The sequence below is a fragment of the Bufo gargarizans genome, chromosome 8 (assembly GCF_014858855.1).
Source record: "Bufo gargarizans isolate SCDJY-AF-19 chromosome 8, ASM1485885v1, whole genome shotgun sequence".
In the NCBI taxonomy this organism is placed as follows: Eukaryota; Metazoa; Chordata; class Amphibia; order Anura; family Bufonidae; genus Bufo; species Bufo gargarizans.
In genome coordinates this window covers 76,767,495-76,790,805 of record NC_058087.1, presented here as the reverse complement: position 1 = coordinate 76,790,805, position 23,311 = coordinate 76,767,495, and the positions used below count along the sequence as shown (strand labels likewise).

At 45.2% G+C, this 23,311-nt stretch overlaps 1 protein-coding gene across 1 annotated transcript in view; it reads left to right on the top strand.

The window, feature by feature from the left end:
- Positions 1 to 23,311, top strand: part of LOC122945874 (aldehyde oxidase-like) — a 177,635-nt gene that overhangs the window by 139,526 nt on the left and 14,798 nt on the right. Inside the window, exons 24-29 of the mRNA XM_044305144.1 lie at positions 3,723 to 3,809; positions 5,867 to 6,058; positions 11,871 to 12,098; positions 12,259 to 12,354; positions 15,711 to 15,839; positions 15,959 to 16,033. Coding sequence (XP_044161079.1) covers positions 3,723 to 3,809; positions 5,867 to 6,058; positions 11,871 to 12,098; positions 12,259 to 12,354; positions 15,711 to 15,839; positions 15,959 to 16,033 — 807 coding nt within the window. The remainder of the gene's footprint in view (positions 1 to 3,722; positions 3,810 to 5,866; positions 6,059 to 11,870; positions 12,099 to 12,258; positions 12,355 to 15,710; positions 15,840 to 15,958; positions 16,034 to 23,311) is intronic.

The window sequence follows — 23,311 nt, the reverse complement described above, 5'->3', positions numbered from 1 at the left end:
ATAGCTCTCAGACTATGGAGATATAGCCACGTCTGTAAAGATCTGCTCTATAAAACTGTCACATAACCTAACCCCTCAGATGAACACTGTAAAAATAAATAAATAAAAACTGTGCCAAAACAACCAATTTTTTGGTCACCTTACCCCATAAAGTGTAATAATGAATGATCAAATATCAAATCATATGTACCCAAAAATGGTACCAATAAAAAGTCAACTCTTCCTGCAAAAAACGAGCCCCTGCACAAAACGATTGGCAAAAAATAAAATAAAAATGGCATTTAGAAAATGGAGACACAAAAACATAATGTTTTTTCCAAAAAAACTGAAACAAAGAAAGTAGACATAGTTGATATCATTGCGTCCGTAACAACCTGCTCTTTAAAAAAAAAAACACATGATCTACCCTGTCAGATGAATGTTGTAAAAAATAAAATATAAAAACGGTGCATTTTTTTTGTTACTTTGCCTCACAAAAACATAATATAGAGCAATTAAAAATCATACGTACCCCAAAATAGTACCAATAAAACTGGTACATTATCCCCTAGTTTCCAAGATGGGGTAACTTTTTGGGAGTTTCTACTGTAAAGGTGCATCAGGGGGGGCTTCAAATGGGACATGGCATCTTAAAACCAGTCCAGCAAAATCTGCCTTCCAAAAACCATATGGCGCTCCTTTTCTTCTGAGCCCTGTCGTGTGCCTTTACATCAGTTTATGACCACATGTGGGGTGTTTCTGTAAACCGCAGAATGAGGGTAATAAATATTGAGTTTTGTTTGGCTGTTAACCCTAGATATATTAAAGAAAAAAATGGATTAACCACAATGCTGGGTGAGGGAAATATCTTGGCAAAAGACAACTTTTCCCATTTTTTTTTATACAAAGTTGGCATTTGACCAAGATATTTATCTCACCCAGCATGGGTATATGTAAAATGACACCCCAAAACACATTGCCCAACTTCTCCTGAGTACGGCGATACCAGATGTGTGACACTTTTTTGCAGCCTAGATGGGCAAAGGGGCCCACATTCCAAAGAGCACCTTTAGGATTTCACCGGCCATTTTTTACAGATTTTGATTTCAAACTACTTCGCACACATTAGGGCCCCTAAATTGCCAGGGCAGTATAACTACCCCACAAGTGACCCCATTTTGGAAAGAAGACACCCCAATGTGTGTAAGGCTCCATTCAGACGTCCGTATGTGTTTTGCGGATCCGATCCATGTATCTGTGGATCCGTAAAAATCATACAGACGTCTGAATGGAGCCTTACAGGGGAGTGATCAATGACAGGGGGGTGATCAGGGAGTCTAGATGGGGTGATCACCCCCCTGTCATTGATCACCCCCCTGTAAGGCTCCATTCAGACGTCCGTATGATTTTTACGGATCCACGGATACATGGATCGGATCTGCAAAACACATACGGACGTCGGAATGGAGCCTTACAGGGGGGTGATCAATGACAGGGGGGTGATCAGGGAGTCTATATAGGTGATCACCCCCCTGTAAGGCTCCATTCAGACGTCCGTATGTGTTTTGCGGATCCGATCCATGTATCCGTGGATCTGTAATAATCATACGGACGTCTGAATGGAGCCTTACAGGGGGGTGATCAATGACAGGGGGGTGATCAGGGAGTCTATATGGGGTGATAAGGGGTTAATAAGGGGTTAATAAGTGACAGGGGGGTGTAGTGTAGTGGTGTTTGGTGCTACTTATTACTGAGCTGCCTGTGTCCTCTGGTGGTCGATCCAAACAAAAGGGACCACCAGAGGACCAGGTAGCAGGTATATTAGACGCTGTTATCAAAACAGCGTCTAATATACCTGTTAGTGGTTAAAAATTTGCATCTCCAGCCTGCCAGCAGGCTGGAGATCCACTCGCTTACCTTCCGATCCTGTGAACGCGCGCGCCTGTGTGCGCGCGTTCATAGGAAATCTCGCATCTCGCGAGATGACGCATATATGCGTGACTGTGCGCAGAGCTGCCGCCTCCGGACCGCGATCCTGCGTTAGGCGGTCCAGAGGCGGTTAAAATGGAAAATCTGCCAAAAAGTTTAATTTTGAAATTGAATCTCCATTTTGCTTTAATTCTTGTGGAACACCTAAGGGGTTATCAAAGTTTTTAAAATCAGTTTTGAGTAACTTGAGGGGTGTCATTTCTACAATGGGGGTCATTTATGGGGGGTTTCCACTATGTAAGCCCCACAAAATCGGGGTTTTGGAAATTTTCGTAAAAATTTTAAGAATTGCTTCTAGAATTCTAAACCTTCTAACGTCCTAAAAAAATAAAATGACATTTACAAAATGATGCCAACATAAAGTAGACATATGGGCAATGTTAAGTAATAAATATTTTATGAGGTATCACCTTCTGTGTTAAAAGCAGAGAAATAGAAATTGCTAATTTCTTTACATTTCTGGTAACTTTGGGATTTTTTCATAAAGTACATATATTGACTCAAATTTATGATTATCATGAAGTACAATGTGTCATGAGAAAACAATCTCAGAATGGCTTAGATAAATAAGTGTTCCAAAGTTATTACCACCAAAGTGACACATGTCAGATTTGCAAAAAATGGCCTGGGCAGGAGGGCGAAAACTGGCCCCGGGATAGAAGGGGTTAATATATGCAATGTGTGGGTTGTGGTCGGGAGTCGGGGCTAGAAGCCATGGTTTGGTGTTTTTTGTCGCTTTTTGATCTTTTTATACCATTTTTTTTATTTTTTATTTAATTTGTTTTCATTTTTCACTTTGTGTCACCAAAAGATCAAACAAGACCTTTTCAGAACATTTGTTTTTACATTTATTGCTGATTTCTTCTGTAACTAGGGCTCACATATTAGCCTCCAGAGAGGTTGTACAGAACTGTGCAACCTTAGGCCTCCTGCACACGACCGTTGTGTGCACCCGTGGCCGTTGTGCCGTTTTCCGTTTTTTTTGCGGACCCATTGACTTTCAATGGGTCCGTGGAAAAGTCGGAAACTGCACCGTTTGGCAGCCGCATCCGTGAGCCGTGTTTCCTGGCCGTGAAAAAAATATGACCTGTCCTATTTTTTTCACGGCCAACGGTTCACGGGCCCATTCAAGTCAATGGGTCCGTGAAAATCACGGATGCACACAAGATTGTCATCCGTGTCCGTGATCCGTGTCCGTGATCCGTGTCCGTTTTTTCCTATCATTTCAATGGCAAACTTGACTTAGATTTTTTTTTCATTTTTCATGTCCGTGGATCCTCCAAAAATCACGGAAGACCCACGGAAGAAAAAACGGGCACGGATCACGGACCTACGGACCCCGTTTTTGCGGACCGTGTAAAAAAACGTTCGTGTGCAGGAGGCCTTAATGTAGAGCTGATTTGGGTCTGATAAGACCCAGCAGGGTTTGCAGACTCCCAGCCCCCAGCAATCACATGACAGCTGGGACTAGAGCAGAAAGTGGCATTGCTGCTTCCTCAGCTCTATACACAGTGCTCATGGAGCACTGTGTATAGATCAATGGGGAAGGCAGGGATGGTTGAAAATAAAACACCCAGATGTTTATAGTCTATGAGCGGTCAGGATGTGGGCCATTGTCTGTAGATTCATTTTTAACTGTTATTGCCATAATATATGCTGTTACTTTTTTTGCACTTTTTTTAACTTTATTCTCTATTTAGATTTTTTTTGTTTAGAGACAAAGCTTTTTGCTATTAACAAAACTTGTCTTTCAGGTTGGTTTCATGAACGATGGTCGTATAGCTGCTCTGGATGTTTCTTATTTTAATAACGCTGGATCAACTTCAGATGATTCTGTTATTGTGAGTTTTATCATTTTTCTTTTGTCCATAATGAACGCGACCTATTGCTAAACAGTGGTGTATTGGCTATTAACTCTGCAGGGAGAAATTCTGGTCAGTCAGGTTATATCATCATGAAGTTGGCGGGCCCCAAAAATAATGGTAACCTAAGCCAGCTTATGGTGCTATGTACTACTATAGGGCTGTATGTGTAATAATAGTGCCCCATATATCACTTTAGGGTTGTATATACTGTATATTGTTGGTGCTCCATTTCTCTCTATAAGGCTCTATATATCATTATGGTACTCCTTGTCTCATTATAGGACTATGTTTATAATAGCTGGGCTCCACATATTACTGTAGGGCTGTATATAAAATGATGGTAATCCATATTTCACTATAGAGCTGCCTATAAGGTTCAGGGAGTTAGGTCCATACTTGCAAACAATCTTGATTTTGCCAGGACAATCCTGCAAATCAAGCTGTGGAATGGGTAGGGCTTATGCAAGCCCCTTTCCCAAAGTGGGTGTTTTGTGGGTGCTCCTGAGTGGTCCAAGGGGTTGAGCCAGATTTTTACTTTTTAAATGTTTATAGGTATGTCCCATTGCCTTAAAGATGCATCCATTTTATTTTTGTATAGGTCTCTCCTATCACACCATGCGGCTACGGCTACTCTAAAATATATACAGCCATTTTTTTTTTAAATTCCCCAGGGCCACTTTGGTTCCCAATCCACACATGTTGTCAGAAATACCTGAGGAAAGCACATCAGATGCATCAGCCTAAAAATTTTATAAAAAAGACAGACATATACTATAAAGTATTCTAAAGGATTCTATAGGCCAAAAGAGTGTCCTGCTGGCTTATGTTTGACTGGTTTACATTTTTTTTTTTTTTACAGTACTGGGTTACACTGTTAAGAACAACATAAATCAACCAAAAATATATAAAGAGATATATGTTTTTATAGTGGAAGTGATATATACTGGCTGATGACCTGGCGTCGCTCGGGTATTTATTTATTGCAATTTTATATTAAATAACAGTGACTTTCACAATGGCTACCCCTTTAATGGTGACCGCCCCTTTTAACAGTGGCCTCCACGGTGCCCGCCCCTTTAACAGTGGCCTCTACGGTGCCCGCCCCTTTAACAGTGGCCTCTACGGTGCCCGCCCCTTTAACAGTGGCCTCTACGGTGCCCGCCCCTTTAACAGTGGCCTCTACGGTGCCCGCCCCTTTAACAGTGGCCTCCACGGTGCCTGCCCCTTTGTGCCATCATACGTCATGTCACTGAATATTTCAGGACCTGCGAACTGCTAAAACCTGTGATCAGTTGTTATGGCAACCTGGAGTTGGACCTGCGAGCTTCTATTGGTTGATAAGGGACATGTGACTCTGTTTATGGCAGTTAGGATTAAAAGTGAAAGGCTGGCAGGCTTGTATTGGATAATTCAGGTCATTTTTGGGGAGTATCTCGGGACCAGTACTTCCTAGAGAGCTGAGACCCCCGCAAGATTTCTTTCCAGGTAGCAAGAGATGTGTATACCAAGTTTCGTTGAAATGGATGGTTGCGTTCTTGAGTTTTCACAGAACATACATACAGCCATACACACATACGTCTTTAATATATATAGATATACTATATATATATAGCTCTATAAACATACAGTGCAAGAGGAGCAGACTTAACTGTCTAAAATAAAAATAATTTTTGCTGTCTATCAGAACCAATTATCATTTTCAAAAGCAGAATATAAAATAAAAGTTGTGTTGTGATTGTTTGCTGTAGATAACAGCATTTCTCGTGTAGTTAGTTTGCATAAATCAATATTTTTTTCCCATCTTTGGTTTAAAAACAAGCAGATTGTATGACCCAAAGTGGTAAAAATCAAACCAAATCACAAAAAAGCATAGCTTGAATTTTATCATCAGTAAACCTGTATTCCATTGCTTCAGCCCAATAAAGTCTTCTCCAGGAGTACTCCACCATTGAAAAGAGAGAGAGGATTCAAGCGTAATCTTTTGACTCCCAAACAGTTAATTCATTCTACATGGATTCCATGTATTTTTCTAGGTGGTAGAGGTTGGTTTGATGACCATGGACAGCGGCTACAAGATCCCCAATTTGAAATGCAAGGGAACTGCCTGCAAGACTAACCTACCATCAAACACTGCCTTCCGGGGATTCGGGTATCCACAAGCTGCCTTTGTAACTGAAACCTGGATGAGTGAAATTGCTATTAAAACTGGGCTCCCACCTGAGAAAGTGAGTACAATAGACCAGAATTGGCTCTGTAGGACAGGGCCACTTTTATCTACCACATTCATGTTTGTTCTTTGGGTGAACCAAAAAATTGTCTTCTTGTCACTGCTAACAAATAAGCCTAAAAAAACACCCACTGTAGGACCGTTTAATCGGTAATGGTACTGAGACAATCTTCTTATTGGGGTATCTGGCATGTCTGTGTGTTACAGTTGGCATTGTAAATGCTTCATTTCTCATGTGGAGACACTGCGAAGAAACACTTGCTGCAAGGTTTCCCCAGACATTACATCTGCTCACTCGGATGCCTGCATAAGCTTATTGACGGATTAAAGATGGGATTGTCCAACACAAACAAAACTGTATAATTGTATCTTTTCCTTTTCTTTTACATATTTCAAAGTATTTATATGCCAATCCCCATTTTCAAAAAGGCACAGGGAATTCACTTAGTGTGGGTTAGTGTGCATTTTAGGTTCATCTGGAAATTTCACCAGCAAGCCAAATATACCAACCTTTTTGTGAGTAGTGTGTATATAATATGCTTCAGTCTATTTCCCTGATTAATTTAGCACAATCACCTTCTCCAGCTTTGTTATAATAGAGGGTCCTTTGCGTGTACAAGCAAGCTCTCAAATGTGTGCCCTTCTTATTTTTAGCTGCTAAGAGATCCCTACCGCTTGGAAAAAGGTGGTCCCATTGTATGTGTTTAAATCCAAACTGAGCTGGATTATGGGGAAAGATTGGCTACATAGTATCGTAAAGGATGGGGAAAGTATGTAATCCTTGGTCAGTGTAATCTAAGATGGTCTTCTAAAGGGTTAATCTACTTTTATACCCCGTGTGAATTCCATTGGGCTGTTCCAGCAGACAATGCCAGGAATCTTCTGGACACAAACTGCAGCATGCAGCGGTTTGTGTCCGGCTGATCCTCTGCTGTCTGACGCAATGTGGCAGGGGCGTAACTAGAAGTGACTGGGCCCCACAGCAAATATTTGTAAGGGCCCCCTCAGCGCGCTTCGCATCTCCCTCCTCCTGTGTAAACCCCACTCCTTTGGCACAGTGTAGCGGTATACTGTATATTGTGTGGCACAGTGTAGCGGTATACTGTATATTGTGTGCACAGTGTAGCGGTATACTGTATATTGTGTGGCACAGTGTAGAGGTATACTGTATATTGTGTGCACAGTGTAGCGGTATACTGTATATTGTGTGGCACAGTGTAGCGGTATACTGTATATTGTGTGGCACAGTGTAGAGGTATATTGTGAGGCACAGTGTAGAGGTATACTGTATATTGTGTGGCACAGTGTAGAGGTATACTGTATATTGTGGGGCACAGTGTAGAGGTATACTGTATATTGTGTGGCACAGTGTAGAGGTATACCGTATATTGTGAGGCATAGTGTAGAGGTATACTGTATATTGTGTGGCACAGTGTAGAGGTATATTGTGAGGCACAGTGTAGAGGTATACTGTATATTGTGTGGCACAGTGTAGCGGTATACTGTATATTGTGGGGCACCGTGTAGAGGTATACTGTATATTGTGGGGCACAGTGTAGAGGTATACTGTATATTGTGGGGCACAGTGTAGCAGTATACTGTACATTGTGGGGCACAATATAGAGGTATACTGTACATTGTGGGGCACAGTGTAGGCTATATGTGTATAACATAAACATATTTCATATGAACACTTACAGTTACTTGGCTTGGCCCTTGGGGGTCTCGGAGCCACTTCCAAACTTTGGCCGGGGGCTCGGCGGAGCTGATGTTGTGTTTTATCCTAATGAGAAAGATTTCATAATAAGGATTTGGAGAAGGGGCAGAGGAATAGCAGAGCAGGGAGAGGCTGGTGCTGCTACTAGGGGGTCATACCATGGGGGAGTAATAAAGCCCACTATAATGCCCACCCAGTAGTAATAATTCTCCTTATAATATGACAGTGCAAAAATACCCCCTTGTAATGCCCCCAGTTGAGCTAATGTCCCCATAGTGCCCCCATAATGTGCCAGTATAAAATACCCCTATATAGTGCCCCCAGTAAATTCCCCCATAGTGCTCCTCTCCCCCTTCCTGCTAGGGCCCCCCATAATGTACCAGTATAAAATGCCCCATATATAGTGCCCCAGTAAATGCCCCTCAGTGTCCGGCCTCTGATAGGCTGCCGGCCTAGTGTCCCCCATAATGCCCCCCAATAATGTGCCAGTAAGTGTCCCCATAGATGTCCCCCCATCATGTGCCAGTATCAAGTGCCTCTTCCCCCCCCACATGTCCCAGTATTATAGTGCCATCTCCCCCCATGTGCCAGTATCAAGTGCCTCTCTCCTTCCCACCCCCCATGTGCCAGTATCATAGTGCCAAACCCCCCCATGTGCCAGTATCAAGTGCCTCTCTCTTCCCCCCCATGTCCCATTATCATAGTGCCATCTCCCCCCCAAAAAAGTGCCAGTATTAAGTGCCTCTCCCCCCCATGTGCCAGTATCATAGTGCCAACCCCCCCCCCACATGCCAGTATCAAGTGCCTCTCTCCTCCCCCCCCATGTCCCAGTATCATAGTGCCATCTCCCCCCCCCACAAAAAAGTGCCAATATCAAGTGCCTCTCTCCCTCCCCCTCCCCCCCCCCATATGCCAGTATCAGGTGCCAACCCCTCTCCCCCCCATGTGCCAGTATCAGGTGCCAACCCCCCCTCCCCCCCCAGGTGCCAGTATCAGGTGCCACTCTCCCTCCCCCCCCCATATGCCAGTATCAGGTGCCACTCCCCCCCCCCCATATGCCAGTATCAGGTACCAACCCCTCTCCCCCCCATGTGCCAGTGTCAGGTGCCTCTCCCCCCCCCCATATGTGCCAGTATCAAGTGCCAACCCCCCCTCTCCCCTCCAGGTGCCAGTATCAGGTGCCTCTCCCCCCCCCCCCATGTCCCAGTATCATAGTGCCATCTCCCCCCCCCCACAAAAAAAGTGCCAGTATCAAGTGCCTCTCTCCCTCCCCCCCCCCCATATGCCAGTATCAGGTGCCAACCCCTCTCCCCCCCATGTGCCAGTATCAGGTGCCAACCCCCCCCTCCCCCCCAGGTGCCAGTATCAGGTGCCACTCTCCCCCCCCCCCATATGCCAGTATCAGGTGCCACTCTCCCTCCCCCCCCCATATGCCAGTATCAGGTACCAACCCCCCTCCCCCCCAGGTGCCAGTATCAGGTGCCAACCCCCCTCCCCCCATGTGCCAGTATCAAGTGCCACTGCCAGTATCAGGTGCCTCCCGCTCCCCCATGGCAGTAACAGTCGGGTATTAAAAAAATTATAATAAACACTTCTACTTACCTCCATGTCAGCGAAGCGATGCCATGCAGCCTCTTCCTGTGTCCCGCCTTGTATTCTGTCCCGCCCTCTATGTCCTTATATGGAGTCAGTGCTTGTATTTGAGAAAAGATTCTGCTGGGATTCGAACCCACGACCTTCTGCTTCAGAGGCAAAGCAGCTAACCACTAGACCATACCAGCTGCCTTGTGGCTGACTGAAAAAAATATGAGACTTCTACTGTTATAGCTGGCTAAGTGTACATCTATTCACATGACAGCTGCTCATATATAGAGATATAGCAGAGCTGAGTGTGCTGGGACAGCTGTCATATACAGATATAGCAGTATCTCAGATATATCTCTATATGACAGCTGTTCCAGCACACTCAGCTCTGCTATATCTCTATATATGATAGCTGCCCCAGCAAACCCAGCTCTGCTACATCTATGCATATGACAGCTGCCCAAACACACCCAGCACTGCTATATCTCTATATGACAGCTGTCCCAGCACACTTAGCTCTGCTATATCTTTAGATATGATAGCTGCTCCAGCACACCCAGCTCTGCTACATCTATATATCTCTAAGTATTGCTATACAGTAGATAGATATATAGAGATATAGCAGAGCTGAGTGTGCTGTGGCAGCTGACATGTGTATAGATGTAGCAGAGCTGGCTGTGTTTCGGCAGCTGTCATGTGTATAGATGTAGTAGAGCTGGGTTTGCTGGGGCAGTTGTCATATATAGAGATATAGTAGAGCTGAGTGTGCTGGTGCAGCTGTCATGTGTATAGATGTAGCAGAGCTGGGTGTGTTTGGGCATCTGTCATGTATAGATGTAGTAGAGCTGGGTTTGCTGGGGCAGCTGTCATATATAGAGATATAGCAGAGCTGAGTGTGCTGGTGCAGCTGTCATGTGTATAGATGTAGCAGAGCTGGGTGTGTTTAGGCATCTGTCATGTGTATAGATCTAGTAGAGCTGGGTTTGCTGGGGCATCTGTCATATATAGAGATATAGCAGAGCTGAGTGTGCTGGGACAGCTGTCATATAGAGATATAGCAGTGCTGGGTGTGTTGGGGGCAGCTGTCATGTGTATAGATGTAGCAGAGCTGACTGTGTTTCGGCAGCTGTCATGTGTATAGATGTAGTAGAGCTGGGTTTGCTGGGGCAGCTGTCATATATAGAGATATAGCAGAGCTGAGTGTGCAGGGACAGCTGTCATATACAGATATAGCAGTGCTAGGTGTGTTTCGGCAGCTGTCATGTGTATAGATGTATTTTTTTTTTTTTTTCCTTTCCAATCAGTTGTAATGCAGCCTTTATGGCTGTGAGGGTAAATGCTTTGCCACTGATTCACTGATAGATTGGAGGTTGTGGGTTCGAATCCCAGACCAGGAGACTTTAGCAGACAGTAAGATTAGATCACACTAGCGGCTGCTGTGAAGGGGCCCTGAACACGATATTTAACTAACTTGAAAATAAACTGTCACACACGCTGCTGGGGCGCCGGGCCCCCTTGGCAGCCCGGGCCCCGAAGCAGCTGCTTCCCCGGTAGTTACGCCACTGCAATGTGGCCAGTCCCCCCCAACCCCATTATACTTAATGGGGCTGGCGGGCATTCTGTTGGCATCCAGCAGTGCCGGATCCAGTGAATTCTTGCAGGCGATTCTCTGCTGGAACAATCTGCTGGAATTCCTACCACAGGTGTGAAATTAGCCTTAGGACAAATGTCAGTCTGATTTGTAAACACTGTAAGGGCTCATGCACACTAACATGTGCGCCCCGTGCCCATGCTGTCGACTACAAATAGCAGTCCACAATGTGCACGGTCACACCCCATGTGCCCGCTGTTTGCAGATGTGGATCCATTCACTTGAAAGGGTCCGGAATCCGCAAGATTCAATATTGCCTCTGCTATGCACCTTTCTGTATCTTGCGGATTGCGGACCCGAAGCGCACACGGCTGGTGCCTGTCTATTGCGGACCTGCAGTGCAGTCCCTGGGCAGATATGACTGAAAAGGTGATAGATGCGGTATATATTCTACCTATGGTTCTCGCCTATGCATGTTGATGTTGCTCCCTGAAGTAAGGGAATATGTTTGGGCGCTCTGTCTTTTTAAAAACAATGGGGGGTCATTTTATTATTACTTTTTTACTCGACTTTTTGGCATTTTTTTGTCACAGATTTTGTTGCAAAGGGGTTTTGCGGCACAACCTGTGACTTTTCCCTGCTCACACCACTTTTCCGAGGTGGCAGAAAAAGAGGGGGTGGCATGGGCAGGCCAGTCGGGCCGTCTCATTCATAATTTTTCATGGCAGTTTATGGCGTCGGGTCCGACCCAAGAAAAACTGATTTAAAATATTACCCTCATGATAAATTCCCTGCACGGTGTTGTGATTTGTCACATCTTGACTTCCCTTCCATGTACAACAGTTCAAAGTATTAGCCAATGCATCTATTTATTACAGTATCAATGATCCTATTGACTTCTCATACTGTGTCTTTCAGGTCAGGGAGATAAATCTGCATAGGGGAATTGGTGTGAACCATTTAAAACAGGAGATAGATGCCAGGACTTTGATTATGTGCTGGAATGAGTGCATGGAGAAGTCTTCTTACCACAACAGAAGGTTGGCTATTGATGAATTTAATAGCCAGAACTACTGGAAGAAGAAGGGGTTGGCCATTATACCTATGAAATTTCCCATTGGATCCCCTGCGAAATTTTTTGGACAGGTACAGTAATGTCAATTATCCATAGTGTCTTAACAGAGTAGACCAATACATGCAGTATCTTCTAAATTGACTTTGTTCCACAATACTTTGAAAACATGAGCAAAACATGACCACCTCAATGCTGATTATTTCATGAAACATTTACTTTCCTTGGATATAGGCGGCTGCTCTTGTCCATGTCTACTTGGATGGATCGGTCTTGATCAGTCATGGTGGTGTAGAGATGGGACAAGGTGTCCACACAAAGATTTCACAGGTACATCATTGCATTTTATCAGACATTTTTACCTATATGGTATACATTAGTTCATATACAGTCAGGTCCATAAATATTGGGACATCAACACAATTCTAACATTTTTGGCTCTATACACCACCACAATGGATTTGAAATGAAACAAACAAGATGTGCTTTAACTGCAGACTGTCAGCGTTAATTTGAGGGTATTTACATACAAATCAGGTGAACAGTGTAGGAATTACAACAGTTTGCATATGTGCCTCCCACTTGTTTAGGAACCAAAAGTAATGGGACAATTGGCTTCTCATCTGTTCCATGGCCAGGTGTGTGTGTTATTCCCTCATTATCCCAATTACAATGAGCAGATAAAAGGTCCAGAGTTAATTTCAAGTGTGCTATTTGCATTTGGAATCTGTTGCTGTCAACTCTCAAGATGAGATCCAAAGAGTTGTCACTATCAGTGAAGCAAGCCATCATTAGGCTGAAAAAACAAAACAAACCCATCAGAGAGATAGCAAAAACATTAGGCGTGGCCAAAACAACTGTTTGGAACATAGTTAAAAAGAAGGAACGCAACGGTGAGCTCAGCAACACCAAAAGACCCTGAAAACCACGGAAAACAACTGTGGTGGATGACCGAATAATTCTTTCCCTGGTGAAGAAAACACCCTTTGCAACAGTTGGCCAGATCAAGAGCACTCTCCAGGAGGTAGGTGTATGTGTGTCAAAGTCAACAATCAAGAGAAGACTTCACCAGAGTGAATACAGAGGGTTCACCACAAGATGTAAACCATTGGTGAGCCTCAAAAACAGGAAGGCCAGATTAAAGTTTGCCAAAGACATCTAAAAAAGCCTTCACTGTTCTGGAACAACATCCTATGGACAGATGAGACCAAGATCAACTTGTACCAGAGTGATGGGAAGAGAAGAGTATGGAGAAGGAAAGGAACTGCTCATGATCCTAAGCATACCACCTCATCAGTGAAGCATGCTGGTGGTAGTGTCATGGCGTTGGCATGTATGGCTGCCAATGGAACTGGTTCTCTTGTATTTATTGATGATGTGACTGCTGACAAAAGCAGCAGAATGAATTCTGAAGTGTTTTGGGCAATATTATCTGCTCATATTCAGCCAAATGCTTCAGAACTCATTTGACGGCGCATCACAGTGCAGATGGACAATGACCCAAAGCATACTGCAAAAGCAACCAAAGAGTTTTTGAAGAGAAAAAAGTGTAATGTTATGCAATGACCAAGTCAATCTCCTGACCTGAATCCGAATGAGCATGCATTTCACTTGCTGAAGACAAAACTGAAGGGAAAATGCCCCAAGAACAAGCAGGAACTGAAGACAGTTGCAGTAGAGGCCTGGCAGAGCATCACCAGGGATGAAACCCAGCATCTGGTGATGTCTATGCGTTCCAGACTTCAGGCTGTAATTGACTGCAAAGCATTTGCCACCAAGTATTAAAAAGTAAAAGTTTGATTTATGATTATTATTATGTCCCATTACTTTTGGTCCCTCAACAAGTGGGAGGCACATATGCAAACTGTTGTAATTCCTACATCGTTCACCTGATTTGGATGTAAATACCCTCAAATTAAAGCTGACAGTCCGCAGTTAAAGCACATCTTGTTAGTTTCGTTTCAAATCCATTGTGGTGGCGTATAGAGCCAAAAATGTTAGAATTGTGTCGATGTCCCAATATTTATGGACCTGACTGTAATAGCATCATTTAAGGAGGACCTTTTCAATACAGTGTTCAATCCAGACAAAATTATTTAACCCCTTAGTGATCACCCATATGCTTTTCTACAGCAGTCACTAAGGGAACTTAGGCTGGGTCGCCGCCTATGGCAGCCCAGTCTAAATGCTGCACTGGTTTCCCGTGCAGCGGAGAGAGGGGACGGCTCTCACATGAGCCATGCTTTTGCTCTAGTGGTCTGGACTATCAGAATCTCTAATTGGGCTGTTTAACCCCTTACATGCCATGGTTACATGTAAGCGGTTACAGAAGAAACAGACTCCCATTGACACCATGCAAATGAGATTGCAGGGTGTCACTGCTTTTGCAGGCAGGGCACAGCCTAGTGTAGGCTTCCAGCCTGCCTCCAGCATTTCCCAGCAGGCTGCCCCTCTCTTGTGCAGTCTGCTGGTCAATGTCAGTATAGCACTGATATTAAAATGCATTGCACTACAGGAATAGTGAAAGATTGCTTATTATAGTACTCTTGTGGGACTATTAAATGGTTGGGGGAAAAAAAGGAATAAAAAAAAATTGCAATTAAAAATAAGCTTTTTTTCCATTGAAAAAATAAAATCTCCTTCACATATTTGGTATCGCCGGATCTGTAACAACCCTCACTATTTCCAGAATATTATTCCTCACCAAAAAAAAAAAACGGAATAAAAAGTGATCTAAAAGTGTTATATACCCCAAAATAATACCAGTGAAAGCCACAAGGTATTCTGCAAAAATCAAAAACCTCACAAAGCTCCTTAGGCTACTTTCACACCTGCGTTAAGGTGCGGATCCATCTGCTATCTGCACAGACGGATCCGCACCTATAATGCAAATGATTGTATCCATTCAGAACGGATCCGTTTGCATTACCATGATAATGCAAACTAATCCGTTTTGACTTACACTGAAAGTCAATGGGAGGCGGATCCGTTTTTAATTGAACCATATTGTGTCAGTGAAAACGGATCCGTCCCCATTGACTTACATTGTAAGTCAGGACGGATCCGTTTGGCTCCGCATCGTCAGGCAGACATCAAAACGCTGCAAGCAGCGTTTTGGTGTCCGCCTCCAAAGCGGAATGGAGGCGGAACGGAGGCAAACTGATGCATTCTGAACGGATCCTTATCCATTCAGAATGCATTGGGGCTGAACTGATCCGTTTTGGGCCGCTTGTGAGAGCCCTGAAACGGATCTCATAAGCAGACCCAGAAACGCCAGTGCGAAAGTAGCCTTAGAAAGAAATATAAAATGTTATGGATCTTGGAATTGGGTGATGCAAAAAAGATTTTCTTCTTTAAAAAAAGGATTTTTATTGCGCAAAAGTAGTAAAATGTGAAAACGACTGTACAGATGTGGCCAAGCTAAAATTGATTCTGATAACACATGTCACAGTGTTATCTCGTTTATCTCGTGACAAAAGCCATTAAAATCCATTGAAAAGCCAGTTAACATTTTCTTGCCGTTCTTTAATGCATTAACCATCAAGTTTAGCTGGGCTACATCTGGAAGTATTTGGTATCGCTGTACTAATACTGACCCGGAGAATAAATTATCATGTTATATCTGCTTAAAAATACATTAAAAGTACATGAATAAAAGTTCATCGTTTTTATTTTTTTCACTTTAGATTGCAAGTCGCGAACTTCAAATCCCGTTATCAAATGTGCATGTAGTTGAAACCAACACAGCTTCTGTCCCCAACACATTAGTGTCTGGGGGATCTCTAGGGACCGATGTCAATGGCATGGCAGTAAAGGTGAACTATTTGAATAATACTTTTATGTATATAACAAGACTGTGCTGTTATTGTATCCTGTTTTTGTAGTCACATGAAGTGATAATTTGCGGCATTATAGTCTGTCTTTACTTTCATAGAGTGCATGCCAAAAACTCATGCAACGACTGGAGCCCATTAAAGAGGCAAACCCTAAAGGTTCATGGAAGGACTGGGTGAGCAATGTTTTTCGCCTACAAAATTTGTCTGTTATAAAGTAAGGTAGCAATGAGGCTATAATAAACCCTTGATGCAAAAAAATGCACCAACTACAGGAGGTAAATTCCTGCACTATGCTGTATATGTATGCCATGGTGGTCACACAAGCTAATTAGTGGGAAGCAGGGCCGACGTCCGCACCCAGCAAACCTGGGCAAATGCCGGGGCCCACTGCTCCTGAGGGGGCCCACTGAGCTGCTATGAGCACTTCCATCAATACAGATGGAAGCACTCATTGCTGTAATTTCACTTATGCAGTACCCCTCTGGTTGGCCCTCTGAGTCACATGAGGCCGGCTGCTGCAGAGCTTTAGACACGCCCCCTCTTCACTCCGTTCAGCAGAGCAGCAGGTTACCTTACCAGCTTCAGACATGCAGAGTTTGTCATTGAGTCTGCAATGTAACTGTCTCTTCTCTGTGGGACAGGAAGAGGGGGGGGGGGGTGGACTCTTCGAGCTGCTGCTGGATGCTGCTTCATGCTATTTAGTTGTTTTACTGCATTAGGCAGTTTGCCCCATGACACCTGCCCCCCTTCCCTCCCCCAGGGGCATACATAGAAGTCATGCATGAAATCATAGCAAAACTCAGAATTGGGCTCCCCCTATAAAAAAAAAAAAGTACAATTATTGCACTAACCTAAAGGGCTCATGCACACGAATGTCTTTTTGTCCACATCCAATCCGCATTTTTTGTGGGTCGGATCCGGAATGCAGACAGTGTCCGTGTTTTGTGGACCACAAAAACTGCTATAGCCATGTGCCCTTATAAGAACAATATGGGTACATTTTATGTGCTGTGTGGTAAGCAATGAATAGTGTTCTGTGTGTGTGTATATATACATATATATTAGGGCTGCACGATATGGGAATTTTGTGCGATTGCGATTAGGGCCCTAAAAATTGCGATAACGATATGCCATGTGATATTTTAAGGGAATTGTGCTAGAGGTCTATGCTGTGGATGGCACTGTTATGGAGGGGATCTGTGTATGGCACTGTTATGTGGGGATCTGTGTATGGCACTGTTATGGGGGGGGAATCTGTGGATGACACTGTTATGGAGAGATCTGTGGATGGCACTGTTATATGGGGGACCTGTGGATGGCTCTGTTATGTGGGGGATCTGTGGATGACACTGTTATGGAGGGATCTGTGAGTGGCACTGTTATGGGGGATCTGTGGATGGCGCTGTTATGATGGGGATCTGTGGATGACACTGCTATGGGGGGATCTGTGAATGACACATATATAGCATCTTATGCTATGTGCCATCCACAGATCCCCCCCATAACAGTGTCCCTGCAGTGTGAATGACCCCCAATACAGGGGGTGGGGGTCGGCATCTGGATTAGGAATGAGAGCCGGGACCGATGCAGTCCCTGTATTCTAATGCACCGGCCCCGCCCACTATTGTATAATCTTATCTAACCTGCATTGTTAAAATATAATAATCATTTGTAATCCAGCTATAAGTAATAACAGAGAGGAGGCAGGCCGGGAGGGCAGGCCGGCGGCGATTAGGGCCCTAAAAATTGCGATAACGATATGCCATGTGATATTTTAAGGGAATTGTGCTAGAGGTCTATGCTGTGGATGGCACTGTTATGTGGGGGATCTGTGTATGGCACTGTTATGTGGGGGATCTGTGTATGGCACTGTTATGTGGGGGATCTGTGTATGGCACTGTTATGGGGGGGATCTGTGGATGACACTGTTATGGAGAGATCTGTGGATGGCACTGTTATGTGGGGGATCTGTGGATGGCACTGTTATGTGGGGGATCTGTGGATGGCACTGTTATGTGGGGGATCTGTGGATGGCACTGTTATGTGGGGGATCTGTGGATGGCACTGTTATGTGGGGGATCTGTGGATGGCGCTGTTATGTGGGGGATCTGTGGATGGCGCTGTTATGTGGGGGATCTGTGGATGGCGCTGTTATGTGGGGGATCTGTGGATGGCGCTGTTATGTGGGGGATCTGTGGATGGCACTGTTATGTGGGGGATCTGTGGATGGCGCTGTTATGGATAGAGCTGTGGATGGCACTGTTATGGAGGGGATCTGTGGATGGCACTATTATGGAGGGGATCTGTGGATGGCACTATTATGGAGGGGATCTGTGGATGGCACTGTTATGGAGGGGATCTGTGGATGGCACTGTTATGGAGGGGATCTGTGGATGGCACTGTTATGGAGGGGATCTGTGGATGGCACTGTTATGGAGGGGATCTGTGGATGGCACTGTTATGGAGGGGATCTGTGGATGTCACTGTTATGGAGGGAATCTGTGGATGTCACTGTTATGGAGGGAATCTGTGGATGTCACTGTTATGGAGGGAATCTGTGGATGTCACTGTTATGGAGGGGATCTGTAGATGGCACTGTTATGGAGGGGATCTGTGGATAGCACTGTTATGGAGGGGATCTGTGGATGGCACTGTTATGGAGGGGATCTGTGGATGGCACTGTTATGGAGGGGATCTGTGGATGGCACTGTTATGGAGGGGATCTGTGGATGGCACTGTTTTGGGGGAGATCTATGGATGACCCTGTTATGGGGGGGGGATCTGTGGATGACACATATATAGCATCTTATGCTATGTGCCATCCACAGATCCCCCCATAACAGTGTCCCTGCAGTGTGAATGACCCCCAATACAGGGGGTGGGGGCCAGCATCTGGATTAGGAATGACAGCCGGGACCGATGCAGTCCCTGTATTCTAATGCACCGGCCCCGCCCACTGTTGTATAATCTTATCTAACCTGCATTGTTAAAATATAATAATCATTTGTAATCCAGCTATAAGTAATAACAGAGAGGAGGCAGGCCGGGAGGGCAGGCCGGCGGCGATTAGCGCCCTAAAAATTGCGATAACGATATGCCATGTGATATTTTAAGGGAATTGTGCTAGAGGTCTATGCTGTGGATGGCACTGTTATGGAGGGGATCTGTGTATGGCACTGTTTTGTGGGGGATCTGTGTATGGCACTGTTTTGTGGGGGATCTGTGTATGGCACTGTTTTGTGGGGGATCTGTGTATGGCACTGTTATGTGGGGGATCTGTGGATGGCACTGTTATGTGGGGGATCTGTGGATGGCACTGTTATGTGGGGGATCTGTGGATGGCACTGTTATGTGGGGGATCTGAGGATGGCGCTGTTATGTGGGGGATCTGGGGATGGCAATGTTATGTGGGGGATCTGTGGATGGCACTGTTATGTGGGGGATCTGTGGATGGCACTGTTATGGGGGGGATCTGTGGATGACACTGTTATGGAGAGATCTGTGGATGGCACTGTTATGTGGGGGATCTGTGGATGGCACTGTTATGTGGGGGATCTGTGGATGGCACTGTTATGTGGGGGATCTGTGGATGGCACTGTTATGTGGGGGATCTGTGGATGGCACTGTTATGTGGGGGATCTGTGGATGGCGCTGTTATGTGGGGGATCTGTGGATGGCGCTGTTATGTGGGGGATCTGTGGATGGCGCTGTTATGTGGGGGATCTGTGGATGGCGCTGTTATGGAGGGGATCTGTGGATGGCACTGTTATGGAGGGGATCTGTGGATGTTAGATAAGATTATATAGTACAACAGTGAGCGGGGCCGGTGCATTAGAATACAGGGACTGCACCGATCCCCGCTGTCATTCCTAATCCAGATGCCGGCCCCCAGCCCCTCCTCCCTCTGTTGATACACCCGCCGACCGCGCAGTGCGGCGGGTGTATCATTGTAGGTAATCGTAGCATTTTTGGGTCGGCCAAGTCGCTATATTGCAATTGTCGATTATCGTGATACGATTGCTTTGGCGATATATCGTGCAGGCCTAATATATATACAGATGAAACTCGAAAAATTTGAATATTGTTAAGTTAATTTATTTCAGTAATGCAACTTAAAAGGTGAAACTAACATATGAGACTCATTACATGCAAAGTGAGATATTTCATGCATTTATTTGTTATAATTTGGATGATTATTGCTTACAGCTTATGAAACCCCAAAGTCACAATCTCAGGTACCCTTTGCTCAGGGGGTATGGATTAATTAGCTGACTAGAGTGTGACACCTTGAGCCTAGAATATTGAACCTTTTCACAAAATTCCAATTTTAAGCTGCATTAATGCAATTCCTTTTAATTTGCATTACTGAAATGAATGGACTTTTGCACGATATTCTAATTTTTCGAGTTTCACCTGTATATATACATACACACTAATGACCCAGTGTAAACTCACGGTGTCCCCCTCCCTTCCACCCTGCAACACATGTGCGGACTGTCTGCTGTGTCTGTGTTATGTGGGATGCTGGAGATACCTTTCCAGCCGGGCTCTGCAGGTCACAGTGGTCAGGAGGCCAGAGCAGTAAAGGGCTGCTAACCGTGCCGGGGCCACACACTCTCACAGGGCTCTGCTACTAAAGCTGTAAAGATGACAGGTACATTATGCGGGAGAAGCACCAGAGTAAATCAGACTAAACGATTTGGCAGGCGGCTGCAGGGGCAAGGAGGAAGGGAGCAGGGTACGCAGGTCAGAAAGGGGGCGGGGCCATTCAGCCTGGCCGGGCCCCATAGCAACTGCGTAGTCTGCCTTTATGGGCGGTACGCCAATGCCCCCCCATATCCTGTCCTATCTGATCCTCATGGATCCCCTTCTGTCTCCTTTCCTCCCTCATGTATCCAGAGCTCCTGTTCCACCCTCCTATCTCATGTTGCTGCCCTCCATAGACCTCCTGCCACTACTTCTTGTATGAATCCCCCTCAGAGCCCCTTCCACCTACTTGCTGTGTTCACCCCTCCTGTCCATCCAGGGCCCCAGGCCCCTGTCTCACTCCTCTACCTCTCATTATGGTGGCGTCTGAACCACATTCACCATAGGGACCTTCTAACGCCACAGGGTCATGTGACTGTGCCCCTCACCCTGTACTGTGCCCACTTATACAAAACCAATAACCCCAAAGAAAAGTGGGAGACACACATATAAAATATATGTACTTTATTAAGACATGATCACATAGCAAACAATATATGAAACATAAGGCACAAGTGTACAGGAGGTCTCCCCCCTCTTGTAAACTTGTGCCTTATGTTTCATATATTGTTTGTTATGTGATCATGTCTTAATAAATTACATATATTTTATGTGTGTCTCCCACTTTTCTTTGGGGTTATTGGTTTCGTTTTTGGGTTGGTTCAGTATATTTTACTAGACCCCAGTGTTATCTACACATTATATGTGAGTTTTTTTCTTTTAGGTTGGTCTAACTGTGCCCCCTCATACCCTGCATTGTGCCCTCTTACCACACCCTGTACAGTGCCCCCTTATACCCTTTTATCCGGTCACTGTATGGCGGTGTTATCCGGTCACTGTACAGAGGTGTTCTCCGGTCACTGTATGGCAGTGGTATCCAATAACTGTATGGCCATAACTGTATCCCTTTCCCTGCCCACGCCACCTTTTTTAGACCTGGCATGAGTGGGTGTGTGTCAGAAATACGCCTAATATAGAAGTAGTAACATACATAGTATATAAGGCCGAAAAAAGACATTAGTCCATCCAGTTTGGCCTGTTATCATGCAAGTTGATCCAGAGGAAGGCAAAAAAACGACTCTTTTTTTCTATATAATAAATTACCCCTTAATTGTTTTATTGTTCGGGGGTAGGGCTAATGTCTTTATAGTATATAGATTCTTGTGTATTATACTGTGTCCTGTATTTCCCAGTAGAAAATAATCCTTGGGAAACAGTCCTCATCCCTGACCACCAGGACCAGCTAGTGCTCTGTCAGTACATGGCGGCCTCCCCTCTCCACCACGCTGCTCCGCTGTGTACTGGTGATTATTCTGACACTAGGGCTGGGTTCACATCCCATTTTTGCCATCCATTTAATGTACACCAAAAATGTATGCGTTAACAGATGCCTCAGACTGATGCGTACAGTGGCGTCCGTTCACCATACAGTTCCATAAAAAAAAAAAAAACATATACTGTAACTTATGCATTTTTTTTTTTACAGAACTCTGCAGGATAGAAAAACGTGGAGTGCTGCACCTTTGTATACATTAAACCGATAGGAAAAATGTGATCTAAACCCACTGGGAGGGGGGCGGGGGAGTACTAAAATTTTCTGTGGGGCATTGTCAGTTCTAGCTACATCACTGCACAGCTCCTTCTCTCCTCCAGGCCTGGCCCAGCAGTGATGTCATGACGTGTGTCTCACTGCTGCATCGGGCCTGAGGAGAGACTGAGCGAAGGGAGCTGCGGTTAATGAATGACAGAACCGCCGACTCTCCTGCGCTCCAGCAATGATAGGTATGTGAGGGGGCCACTGGGGGGGTCATTACACTATGAGGGCCCCTCACACAGCATAATGACCCCCAGTGCCCCCCATTTAGCATAATTATGCCCAATGACCCTCCATTCAGTATGATGACCACCAGTGCCCCCTCCATACAGTATAACCCCAGTGGGGGGTCACTGGGGGTCTTTATTCTGAATGGGGGGGGGGGTGACTGAGGGTTATTATTCTGAATGGAGGGCCACTGTGGGGTCATTATACTGTGTGTGGCACCACTGGGGGTCATTATACTGTGTTTGGGGGCATTGGGGGGTCATTGTACTGTGTGAAGGGCCACTAGTGGTCATTATACTGTAAAGGGACCACTGGTGGTCATTATACCATGTGGGAGCCACAGAGGGACATGTAAAAATGACTCAAGGGGACCCACTGGGATTTATCACCAAAGGGCACACATGAACCTGGAGCCGGCCCTGGTGGGAAGGTTATTGTGATTGACTTAGATTTCAGAATAATTGGTTGCATAGGTGTGTAGTGTCCCACTAGGTAAATGTGGGCACTACACAAGGGTCAATTGGGCCACGTTGTTCCCACCTCCTGCGGGACAGGGTCACTGTATTTTATATAATGTTTTTATGTGTATTTTTCCCTGTTATTTGTCAGGCCTCTTAGGGGTAGTTCCTCCTCCTAGACAGTAGAGGGAGCTAGGGAACCCCTAGTATTTATAGTCAGGCCCAGCTCAGGGAGAGTCAGTCAGGAGTCTGTGTAGAGTCAGTAGAGAGTGTGCACTTTAGCCAGAGAGGAGCTGAAGGCCAACTTCTGACATGCAGCAAGATAGCCCAGGCGTCTAGTTTGTCATCAGGGGAAGAGTTGCCTCCTGAGAAACCTGAAGTTCCTATGAGAGTACAGAGCAGAGCCATTATTCCAGCCAACCTGA